Genomic DNA, 13314 nt, shown 5'->3' on the forward strand with positions numbered 1-13314 from the left:
CGGGTAGTTTGACTAATGGATGGAGGTGAAAGAGTGAAACGAATGAGGTTAATTATCAAACTTGCTCAGAAAAAAAAAAAAAGAAAATAGTAAATAGGATAATGTACATGAATGCTTAGAGTTCTCAATTACCTACAGTCAAGTTACTAGTCCTGTGGACACAGTGACAGTTGCTCTGTAGATTTTTCTCCTAGTCATAGTAAAATTGGACCACTGTAGGGAGAAGCCACATTGGATACTCATCAGATGCCATTTTAAAGAAGGGTAAAACATAAATAAGCCAAAGTATGTGATTTTCAACCCACCTGAAAATGAGAGTGTAGTTATTCTACAATTTAGGTTTTTACTTCTAAGTATGAAACTAAGTAGGTGTTGCCAATATTTTAACATGGAATGCTTATAATAAACCAAACTGTATGTTCTTGTGCAATATAAAAATAATTTACCATAAAACTACTGAACAGTTTTAAACTGAAAATTTCTGAAATTCTAGGCATTTGAAGATATTAACCTTGAAAAGAGAAAAACAGTTAAAATGCTCCTAGAGTATGCTGATAAAATATTTACTTACATCTTTTTTATGGAGATGCTTCTGAAATGGATAGCTTATGGTTTGTACAGCTATTTCACAAATAGCTGGTGTTTGCTCGACTTCATCATTGTATGTGTAAGTATTACCCTCAACTTGTCTTATAATTTGAATTTTGATATTTTCTGTCTTAAAAACTACATGTGAAATTGGATTATGATTAAACACAAGTGTAAAAGACAGATTCCAAAACTGAAAAGAATGCAATCAAAAGTGACTGTAGGACAAATTTAAATGGAAATTGTACGTAATAATTAGAAGTTACTTAAAGAAAAAATAAATCCCACATTTATCAAGTATTATTGTTGTTGAAGACCATATTGGTACACACCTTTTCAGCATATAGCAAGAGTGTAATTAGCAATCAGAAATGAAATTAAGGGAAGTTAATTAGATATGATAGAAAAATGTGAAGGTGCTGGCAGCTCCAGCATTTAGAAACATATTTATTCTGAATCCCAACAAATTTAAATAATGCATTCTTGCCATATAAGAATAAAGTATTTTTTGTCAACAATACACTGGAAGATACGGAAATTAAATAGTTTAAAATAAGGACATCTAAATAATTGGCTTCCAAGAACATCAAAGTAGCTGTTTGATAAGCTCTCTGAATATTTAGCATTGGAAGTTGTGAATACAAAGAAATTTCATCAGAAAAATCAATACTATGACTATTTAAAAAGAACATAAAGCAATTACTCTAGCAATTACAGATCTGTAATTTTCATGGCAACACTGACCAAAACAGGGGAAAACATGAAAATATCAAATGGCTAGACAAAAATAAAAAATTTCAATAGGAGGGAAGAGGCAAATTATGAACTGGGGCGGGGGGAACGCTAGTTATTGGAAGAATTTTTCAGTTCATTTTCTGTCTTACGAAGATCTAAAATCAAGACTGGGTGTCTTTTTAAAAATATTTTTTTCTAAAATACTATCTTAAGTTATAGTAATGATGAGGAATTACAGGATATGCTTCTAAGAATAATTGTAAAGAAAATGAGAATAATTTATCTGAATAATTCTTTCAAGCCTTCTTAGAGTATGACATAGTTACCAACAGTTACCAATTTGGTTGTTGTACTGGTATTTTGAAGTATTATATTAACTGGTTTTGGAAAAAAAAAATGGAATGAAAGAATACCACTATTTGAAAAATGTCAGAAAAGAATGAGGTAAAATTCTATCATAATAGCTTTGAGTGTATTATTTTTTGCATTTGAATTACTGGTCAAGGATGTTATCACAGTAAGTCTGTGATTGTCTACTGAAACAAATAAAATAACCTTTTTATTTTATGCCAGTTAATAATCTCAGTTTCAATTCAATTAACACAGCTTTCATTTGTTTCCTGGGGACTAAAATCTGTTTCCCAAGACAAATCACTTTGTTCCCATGGGAGTGCCCTGAAATCTCTCAGGACACTGAGAGCGCTGAGGCCTCTTCGAGCTTTGTCAAGATTTGAAGGGATAAAGGTAAGGATATTGGGAGTGGTGTGTATATTTTGTAATAGCTGCTTTTGAAAAAATAAGAACTTGACTGGACATGACCCTGAGCAACTTGATCTAGGTTGGAGCAGCTGATCTGTGTTTCTAGTATATTATGTATTTCTAGTGAATATTATTATACAAGGCCATGATAAAAGGCTTGGAACTTTCTCATAACGATAGCAATAAAACATTTCTACAGTGGTTATTGCATGAGGTTCATTTTGATCTGGAGGGCAAGCTGGTATTCTCTTACAAAACTCCTCCAAGATAAACAAGGATTATTTATCATGTTGTAGTATATGCAGATTGTTTTCCTATACTTGCTTTTTAGAGTCCATAGCTACCACAGTCTTTTTTTTTTTTTATGTATTTGATTTACTCAAGGATAATTCTGGCTGCCATCTGTTTTACTTCCTCAGAATGACAAGATAGATACCACAGAATTACATACTAAGACAAGCTTGATGTTGGGCTGAAGGCTGGCTTTAAATGTCATCTGCTAGTTTTTATATGGGTGAGAATGTGCAATAGACAGAGAAGAAAAAATAATTGTTTTTTGTTGTTGTTGTTGTTTGTTTGTTTGTTTAAGAATATGTTCTATTGAATGCGAAAAAATAATTCTTTTCATCCATTTATTTATTTAAGGTTGTTGTGAATGCGCTCTTGGGAGCTATCCCCTCAATCCTGAACGTTTTGCTCGTCTGTGTTGTCTTCTGGCTCCTGTTTAACATTATAGGAGTAAAACTACTCGGAAAAAAGTTTTGGAAATGCACACTGAAGATAGGAAACATCAGTGAAATTAAAAACAAAACTGACTGTTTAAAAAATAATGGAACATGGGTGAATAATGCTGTAAACTTTGATCACGTTGGAATGGGATACTTGGCTCTTCTCGAAGTGGTAAGTTCTCTAAGAACATGCTCAGTTTCAATTTCTTCAAGGAAAGAGCAGCCCAACCACAGGATGCTACTGCACTTCGGTTTATCTCACTGAAATTGGGGATTTTTTAAGCTTAAATAAATATTTTTCATCTCTATGAGCTGCTCAGTTCCTCATAAAGAACACTTTAGTGTGTGCATCTTTGTGTTAAAATCAAGCACACTGTTTCATGGCTTTTTGATTTTGTTTTAGTTTTGATAAGCATACTAAGCCTGAAACAGTCTGATTGTTATTGGATTTAAATTAGTCTCATTTTCTTTAGACTAAAAGTTAGTCCCACACTGGGTAAGAGAGAAGGAGCATGGTGGTGCTGCTTATATTGTCTGTTATTATATAAGTCATGAAGAGTACGGATGCTAATTTACTGATCTTCCCAGTACCACAACAAAGGAGATAGAAGCACTTTTTAAAGTGGTTGTTATCCTCATGTCCTGTCTAGATTAAGTTCTTTGCCCTACATCCTCCACAGCCTTCTAGAATTCTGCAGAATGGCTAAAAATTGCAGGAAATAATCATTTGCTGTTCATCTTACACTTGTTTTCTTCCTTTTTGGATATATTTGCTAATTAAACTGAAACTTTTGCTGTTTTCCAAGAAGTACAGAATTTACAAAAAGCTCAACTTAGAGTGAACTATAAAGGACGTTTCACAGGATGCACACCCAGTTTGTCTTTTGAAGGACATTATTTTTTTTTTTTTACTAAACTCCAATGAATCATACAGCCAAGCAGATCTTTAGAACATTTTTATAGTACTCTGCTCACTTTTCCTCAACAGTTAACATATTCATACTTGTTCAACCAAAAATTTTAAGTTATTTTATTTTAATGAGAAGAAAATTAATTATGCAATTATTTTTAGGCAACTTTTAAAGGTTGGATGGACATTATGTATGCAGCAGTGGATTCACGTGAGGTACGTCGCTAAAATGAAATTAACTTATTTTTCCTTTCCTTCTTTACCTTTTTATACATACAATTCACTTTTTCAACTTTGTTTGCATTATAAAGTCCAGAAATACATGCAGATGAATGCTTCAAGCTATGTCATTACATAACATTACATAACAATAATCCTGAGAATACCAAATGCCTGAAACTTAGATGAAAGTAAATTGGTCAAAATAGTGATGCTACAGAAAAGCCAGCATACTTTATCAAGAATGCAAGGGCAAGATGTTGCAAGTTTTATACAAGTTTTTTTCTGGAAATATAATTGAGAAAGTCTTGGAAGCATTATGCCTCTGAAGCAAATTTCCTTTTTTAAAAATGTATACAGTAGCATTAAAAGAGCATGCATGTTTAGCAGGTATTTCTAGAGGTTTCTTCCCTATGTTTGATATTCTTACTATTTCTTCCCCATTTCTGTGTGCTGTTTCTCACTCTTACTAGTACAGTATGATTTAACTTTTTACATGTTTAATTTAATTGCCTTTTCCTTATTCATGCAAACACTAATTGTGAAGTGGCTGCTAATTAAAAATAAGGTCATTCCTTGTAGGGCTGTTCATAGTGAGCTGGTATTTTAAAAATGCTTCTTGTCTGGGATAGCATTCAGGAGGATGGCAATTCACCGAATTGTTTTAGCCTGAGTTGTTTTTCTCATCTAGGCATTCAGAGTATTCCTTCTGATTGGAATTAATTATCTATTATTTAAGAGTAAGAATTTTTGCTAGAGCAAGGTTTATGCATCTTCATTTGTAATTACCTTTACATACAGTCACAAGACAGAACAAGACAATTGTTCTACTTGTACATGTAAATAAAGTTTTAAATATGCATAAATAATCTATTGATCCTGACAATAAAAAGGTTGGTTGTTATAAATTTTGGAAATGACATAGCTGTTACTATCCAGTTTTTACTAATATTGTTTTGCTGTTTGGATTTTTTTTTTTAACAGATAGATGAGCAGCCAAGCTTTGAAGCATTCTTACCCATGTACTTTTTTTTTGTGATTTTTATTATTTTTGGATCTTTCTTCATGCTGAACCTTTTCATTGGAGTGGTGATCAGCAATTTTAACAAACAAAGGAAAAAGATAAGTACTGTATGAACTAATTTAGGGTCTCTTGTAATCCTTATTTGATTAACTGTATGTTTGTTTGACATCTAGATATCTAACATTTTCAGATAACTATTTGACTGGAGAAATTTAAAATAAAATTTAGTCTTGTGTTTCAGGTTTTCAAAATAGGATTCTTGTTGCTAGCTCATGCTTAGGCATTGCTTGGTAATTTTCCTTCATTCAGTAATTTACCTGTAAATCCTGTTTACATGATAGGTCCTTCTGTTTGCTCTAAGTGGAAGGATGGGGAGAAGGGAGTAGATAGTTTTAGAGAAGTCAAAAAAAGTGTTACATACACTTTGCTACAGCAGACTGGAATTCTTTTCTTCTGCTTTGAGGATTAATTTTGGAGAACAGAATAACTCTTTTTGCTGAGAGTAAACACCTAACAAATGTGGTAAGGATAGTCAAAACCCATGACTGCTAACGGGAGAAGTAGCCACTGCTTTCCTGGTAAAGAAACTTGAAAAGGTCTTCTTAATCAGAACTTATTCTAAATTAGCTACATTTTAAAAATCTGGTCTTCAATAAAGTACTCTACAGATTAATTTACTGCGGTTTTTAAAAAATTCTGTGGTGAGATCCATGCCATGGTCCCAGAAAGAAGACAACTATTTGTTAAAGTCCATGAAACATCGATTGCTTGCTCTCCTCATAGTTCCTCGATTACCTATTACTTTTATTCAGTAAGAAATTGAAGGAAAAATCTTGGAATGGAAAACACACCCAGAGAAAAGAAACAGTCAACCTTCCCAGGTATACTTCAGCTTCTTTGTGCCAGAAGATAATACAAAGCATCTGGAGCCTTATTTATTATCAATAAATATGTTGACTGAGTTCAATCGAGGTTTAATCAGTCCCTGATTCATTTAGGGACTGAATGTGCCCAGAATATTAAGGGCAACTGAGTCAATTAATCTACTTGGAAGTCTTAAAACCACTAAGCATTTTGCTCATTAAAAATATACCACAAAAGCATACTGACAGGAAGTTTACAAGTTCAAGGTGCATGTTTGGAAAACAGAATCTCCATAGGATCAATTTAGTTATTTCCATAGGCTGACTTACACACGAAGTGTGAAAGAAGTACTGCCTTAGGTAGAGATAGATTAAAAAATAAAATAAAATAAGGTGCACAAGAAATTTTTCTGCTCTCTGCACCAGAATCACTTGAGGTGATTCTCCACCTATATTCTGATCTCATGAGACCCCCCCTGGAATGCTGTGTTCAGCTCTGTGCCCCCAGCACCAGAAGGACGGGGACCTGTTGGAGTGAGTCCAGAGGAGGCCACGAGGATGCTCAGAGGCTGGAGCACCTCTGCTGTGGAGCCAGGCTGAGGGAGTTGGGGTTGTTCAGCCTGGAGAGGAGAAGGCTCCGGGGAGACCTCACAGCGGCCTGCCAGGGCCTAGAGGGGGCTGCAGGAGAGCTGGGGAGGGACTCTTGGTCAGGGGGTGTGGTGGTAGGACAAGGAGTAATGACTTTAAACTAAAGAAGGTTAGATTTAGATTAGATATTAGGAACAGATTCTTCACTAGATTGAAGTGAGGCCCTGGCCCAGGCTGCCCCCAGGAGCTGTGGCTGCCCCATCTCTGGCAGTGCCCAAGGCCAGGCTGGATGGGGCTGGGGGCAGCCTGGGCTGGTGGGAGGGGTCCCTGCCCATGGCAGGGGGTCAGGATTAGATGGGCTTTGAGGGCCCTTCCAACCCAATCCATTCTATGATTTTATGGTTCTATGAATTTACATTGAATTTTCAGAGATTTTGCTGGAACGATTGGAAGTGCACATGCCCTACAAAACATTGCTACAGGTTTGTTTTATAAAATGCTAATCATTCCATGATTTTTTGAGGGCTTCTCCTGGATACTTGATTCAAAGTGATTGGTAGGTAGTACAGATGGCATAGATGGTACTAGGAAAAGTACCAGAAATTTGCAATAAAGATAATCCCATAGAACTTGGTCCCAAAGTGCTTACTCATAATCCTCCATTGACTTTCTAGCCCAGCCACATGCTCTTTTCCTACCTTTCCCAAAAATATAAATGAAAAGTATTTTAATTATTGATGAGTCTTAGGTCATTGTTAAAATATGAAATAGATTTATAAAAACATCAGAAAGGCTCTTACGGTTGAGGAATCTGATTCAGGAATACTGAGTGGACTAGATTTTCACAAACAAATGTTGATCATTTTTTTTCAGTACACCTTTTCAAATAACAAGGGGAAAAGGAGAAATACTGAAGAAACATTTTTTTTTTTCTGTGTTGTCTTAAATTCCATTTAGAACAGCTGTAATTCACTTTTTTATATGTAGATAAACTTGCTGGTATTTATTTAGTTGACTGTTTAAATTTCTACTGAACAATAGTAATTTTCCCCTTTACTTAGGTGGAAAAGATCTATTTTTAACTGAGGAACAGAAAAAGTACTATAATGCCCTAAAAAAACTTGGATCCAAGAAACCTCAAAAACCCATCCCAAGACCACTGGTGAGGCCATCCTAAATAGAATGTGGTATCAAATATAAAGATGGTGACCATATTTAATCCAAGCAAGCAGGCATCTGGAAATAAAGTTATGAGTTAGAGATGATCATCATCCTCATTCCATATAGATATTCCATAATCTTCCTTACGGATTACTCTTTTTTTTTTTTTTTATTTCCATCTAATGCAGTCTTTCCTTGTGGGTATTAATGTAAGGCAATTTACAGCCTATTTATTCATATGTACAGACTATTTATAAAAGTTTAATATCAAAAGTATTTGCTATTCATACCATAATCTTGGTTGCTTACATTGCATGATATTGCTTCTGCAACTAGATGGGATTATTGCAGGAGAATAAGTAAGGAGTAGTACATGCTACTCATTATTTACTTTTAAATCATCTTACTCTTTAATTCCTCTAGTTTCTAACTTTAATTCCAGTCGAGTTCATATGTTAACTCTTCAGTGTTTTTCTTGCTTATGACTTTTTAATTTGAATTGCTTACACTAAAATGTCTGCTTCAATAAGTATTACTATAAAAAGAGCAATCACAAAGTACTCCAAATATTTTCCTGCTAAATAATTTTTTTCTAAAGAAACGCAGTTGCATGATAGCTGAAAATACTTGGCCAAGTACTGAGTGTTTTCCTTGAATGTCTAAAGAAAACACCTAAAAATGCTTTTGGTACCTTATTATTAAGCTTATATTCTCTTAAATTCCCTTTCTAAGCAAAATTTACAGATTAACTTTTGATTGTTGCCTGGGTCTTAGAAGTAGCATTAATCAGTTCTCTCTCTCCACAGAATATGTTCCAAGGATGTCTCTTTGATATAGTATCACACAAAGCATTTGACATTAGTGTCGTGACTCTCATCTGTCTAAATATGGTTGTCATGATGGCAGAAAATGACAATGAAGCTGTCAAGAATGTTCTTAAAAATATCAACTATTTTTTTGTGGCAGTATTTACTGGGGAATGTGTCATAAAAATACTAGCCCTGCGACATTATTTCTTCACCAGTGGCTGGAACATATTTGATTTAGTTGTTGTGATCCTCTCACTAGCTAGTAAGTATCATCTGCTAATAATTTGTCTTACCAGTACTAAAACAAATTTCAGTATGAAGTTACCACTGACATGTATCTGACAAACAAATTCCAGATCCAGTGTACTTTTTCAAACCATATTCTAAGTGGTTACTTCTAAAATGTTATATGTTGTTTTCCATTATATTTTTCCAGATATATATTAAAAGATAAATGGATAGTTTCCTTTCATCTTTCTTCTCCTTTCTTTTCTCTATCCTTCCTCTTACTCTTCCTTCCTTTAAAAAGTATGAGTTTTATTAAGCAATTTACAGAATAGCAATTTAATGCAGCAACATCTTTTCTAAGTTGTTATACTTAAACAGTGCTCTTCATAATGTTTTTATACTTTTGATTTGCAAATAACCACATTAACTGTCATTTTCACAGTAGAAGTAAATCCAGGTTAAAATATATTTGTATGAAAAATGGGAAACTTCTATCTCCTTTTCCAGGACTTTCTTTTAAGAAGCCAGATCACAAGGGCTGATTAAGAAAGTTCGGGAAAGTTGAGTTGCTCAGCACCATTATAAGTCTACGTGACTATTTGTGGTTGTGGAAAATCTTATTAGAACCTGTTTAGTTTTTGTTGTTGTTGTTCTTTTTGAAATAAGACTAGGTGTTTGTCATTTTCTCAGAAGAGTCATGTATAAGTTTAAGATTCTTGTGGAGTTTATTTGGTCTGTTTGGTCTGTCAGGATTAGGTTTTATCACAGAAAAAAGGAGACATGAAAGAGTTCTCTGCTTTGTCCCTAATCACAATACCCCTTTGCTATCCCATGACATCCAGAAGAATGCAGATTCCTAGGTCTTCTGTTTGTAATCATACATTACTTCTGAGTTCCTGACGGTGACAGTAGGGTTGCAGAATGAGGTGTGATGGAAGACTAATAGTGAAGACAATTTTCCTTTATTTTATTTTTGATCTTCTCTGATCTCATTCAAATACAAAGCATTAATGAAAGTCTTAATGTTTAGCATGTGGCCTGGGCCAACAGCTAGGAGATGAGCCCCAGGACAGGAGCTGAATGGATTAAAAAGGATTTTTTAAAAGTACTTCAGCAATGCATAACTTCATGCACTGGATTACAGAAATCTGTGAGGATGCAGTTTCCATACTATACATAAACTTGGTACCTCTGTAAAGATATCTAGAGATATTACAATTTGTTTTGTTTTTCCTAAGCTCTTTCATAAGCAATTGCAGTAGTGATGATAATGTTTTTATGGAAAGTGATATAATATGATCAGTGATAATGTTGATTACTTTCAATACCTGAAGCACAGAATATAACAAAGTGAACATAAATATGGAATTTCATTGATGTGGCTTGACAACATTTTGGTTTCTTTTTCTTTTCAAAGCTATTGGACTTGCTGAAGGCTTTTCAAGCTTCTTCTCTCCCACGCTTCTGAGAATTTTTCGTTTGGCACGAATTGGACGAATCCTGAGATTGATTCGAAAAGCTAGAGGAATTCGAACTCTTCTTTTTGCATTATTGATGTCTCTACCTGCTCTGTTCAACATTGGTCTTTTGCTTTTCCTGGTTATGTTCATTTATGCTATTGTGGGCATGACAAACTTTGCCTGTCTTGGCTGGGAAGATGGGATTGATAACCTTTTCAACTTTCAAACTTTTGAAAGTAGCATACTCTGTCTCTTCCAAGTTATAACATCAGCTGGCTGGGATGGTCTTTTGAGTCCTCTGATAAAAGAACCTGCATCATGTGCTCCCAACTTAAATATAACAGATAAAGACAGCAATAGTTGCAGAAATAAGGTCGTTGGTATCACATTTTTTGTAAGCTATGTCATTATATCATTTCTCATTGTTGTAAATATGTACATAGCTGTCATTTTAGAGAACTTCAGTGTCGCCACTGAAGAAAGTGCAGATCCGCTTTGTGAGGATGACTTTGATATGTTTTATGAAACCTGGGCAAATTTCGATCCTCAGGCAACACAGTTTATTGAATATTCTGCTCTTTCAGACTTTGCAGATGCACTGGCCGAACCTTTACGCGTTCCAAAGCCAAATACAATTCAGCTCATATCGATGGACCTCCCTATAGTGAGTGGAGATAAGATCCACTGCTTGGATATCTTACTTGCTTTCACTAAAAGGGTCTTAGGAGAATCTGGGGATTTGGATAGTCTGGAATTACAGATGGAAGAAAAATTTATGGCTGCCAATCCATCAAAAGTTTCCTACAAGCCAATTACTACAACCCTTAAAAGAAAACAAGAGGAGGTGTCAGCTCTTGTTATTCAAAGGGCCTTCAGGAGGCATTTGATGCAGCGTTCTTTGAGACACGAATCTTTCTTATGCCATCATAAACATTGTAACAGTGCTGTCTTTGAACAAGAGACACATGAGAAGGAAGGTCTTATTGCATCAATGCTTAATGGAAATTAAGGTAGGAAGATAGACAAATCACAAACTAAATCTTCTATATCTCTCCCTTTATTTTATGATAATATTGCTGAAACAGATAGTGATAATGTAGACACATAGTTTAGCCCAGGGTGCAGCATTTTTATTAAACCAATACGAATTATTTTGAAATGGAGAAAGTCTTCAAATGCTAGTAATTGGATGAAGAAAATATCCTTAATTTACAGTAGTTATAGTATCCTTTAGGTATTGTGATTGTTCAGTTTTGCAAATGCTCCTTCAAGTAAGTAGAATTTGCACAACTATGTAATAAATATTAGAGGAAAATCAAACCGTGGATTTTTTTTTCCTCAGCTACTGGAGTTGGTGTGTTAATTTTTACTTCTGTCATTTTTGTATTACTTCATATTTCTGTTATTATGGGAGAAATCTTACAAGATCAGTTGTAATTTTAACATGATTAATAGGCACACAAGGCTGTAGAACAATGTGTCTTCAGAAATAAAGCCTGGTACGAAAAATTGCTTATTGTGGGAAAATGAAATAATTACTGCATTTTCTGTGAAGGAGCTCACTTAGGACACTTAAATATAATCAGTCACTGATTTCTAGATTGCCTGAGACCATCTTTCTCCTAATTCCTTTGGGAGTATTCATTTACGCTTATGAATTTGAGTTATCTTTACCTGTGCACCTAAACAGATTTAGGAAATCATCCTCAGGTGACTATGCTTGAAAGTTATACATAGCTTGTTCTTTGTATTCCGTCATCTATGTCATTGATAAAGATGTTGAAGAGCACCAGTCCCAAGACTGAACCCTGAGGGACACCACTTATGACCAGCCTCCACCCAGACATAGAACCATTGACCACAACCCTTTGACTGTGACCAGCCAACCAATTCTTTATCCACCTAACAGTCCATCCTTGAGATCCATACCTCTCCAATTTAGAGAGAAGAATGTGGTGAGAGAACATATCAAAGGCTTTGAAAAGCCTATTCATTAAATCCTGAAGTTAGGTAAACTTTGCTTAATGAGATCCTTCAAACGGAATGATTATAAGCACTGCATGTCAGAACCTACACTTAGTAGTACTGTGTCTACTACACTTAGTAGATAGACCTTTTTAAGGAAGCTATGGGGAAAAACTTTTTCTCCTTCACGAAAAGTAGGGCTAAAAAAATAGCTCTGATGGCTCTGATGATTCTATTGCTCAGAACACCCAAAGGGCTGTCCCTGAGAGAAATCATATTTTGGAACTTTTCCGTTTTGTGAAAGGTCAAATATATATCATGCAAGACTGATGATACCTGCCTTCATGTTCATGTATCTTATATAATAACAGTAAAATGTTAGAAGCCCATTTAACACATCTTGTACTTAAGAGCTTTAAAGCATGTTAAGCAATTCATGTGTTTTGCATTGACTCTCCAGGAATAATAAATTTTAATCATTATGGAAATTAAATAATCTCTGCATGGCAGGCTGGAGAAATGAGCTGACAGGAACACCATGCAGTTCAACAAAAGCAAATGCTGAGACCTGTACCTGGAGAGGAGAAATCTCATGTACTAGTAGATGCTGAAAGCCAGATGGCTGGAAGTGATGTTTGCAGAAAAAGTATTGGGGATCATGTAGACATCATCCTTGGGGTTGTTCAAGGAAAGGTTGGACATGGTGCTTAGGGACATGGTTTAGTGGGTGACATTGGTGGTAGGGGGGTGGTTGGACCGGATGATCTTGGAGGTCTTTTCCAGCCTGAATGATTTTATGATTCTATGTTACACTGACGAGAGGCTAGAGCCTGAGCTGGAAAAGGTCATGTGGAACATGTTGAACAAGGTAGATAAGGCTGGAATTTGCAAAGTCCTGCAGTTTTGCCACCTAACTTAACCCATAACAGTGGCCTAAAAGAAAGCTGGAGAGGGACTCTATCAGGGAGTGTAGCGACGGAACAAGGAATAATGGCTTTAAACAAATGGAGGGGAGATTTAGATTAGATGTGATGTGAGGAAGAAATTCTTCACTCAGAGCACAAAGCGCACATGGAAATTATGGCTGAAGAAGCACCTTCCTCCTGTTCTTTTCTGTAACTTAATTTTAATTACCTAAAAACCAGTGTTAAAAATAAACCCAGGGCACAGGATGGGAGGTGGAGGGTAGTCCCTGTGGCCGAGGGGCAGCCTTTCTCTCTGGCAAGCCAAATGGCCTGGGGAGCCAGCCCCAGAAAAGGGGCCCTCAGCCCCCCAAC

General features: G+C 35.4%; 1 protein-coding gene across 1 annotated transcript in view; it reads left to right on the forward strand.

Annotated features, from left to right (window-relative positions):
* Nucleotides 1-11931, forward strand: part of LOC308189261 (sodium channel protein type 5 subunit alpha-like) — a 36720-nt gene extending 24789 nt beyond the window's left edge. The window contains exons 17-24 of the mRNA XM_080579076.1: nt 494-667; nt 1930-2067; nt 2728-2982; nt 3883-3936; nt 4924-5065; nt 7476-7576; nt 8382-8646; nt 10030-11931. Of these exons, the coding sequence (XP_080435202.1) occupies nt 494-667; nt 1930-2067; nt 2728-2982; nt 3883-3936; nt 4924-5065; nt 7476-7576; nt 8382-8646; nt 10030-11081 (2181 nt within the window). The 3' untranslated portion in view covers nt 11082-11931. The remainder of the gene's footprint in view (nt 1-493; nt 668-1929; nt 2068-2727; nt 2983-3882; nt 3937-4923; nt 5066-7475; nt 7577-8381; nt 8647-10029) is intronic.
* The last annotated feature ends 1383 nt before the right edge of the window (nt 11932-13314 follow it).

The sequence above is a fragment of the Anser brachyrhynchus genome, assembly GCF_964034855.1.
Source record: "Anser brachyrhynchus genome assembly, chromosome: 2".
NCBI lineage: Eukaryota > Metazoa > Chordata > Aves > Anseriformes > Anatidae > Anser > Anser brachyrhynchus.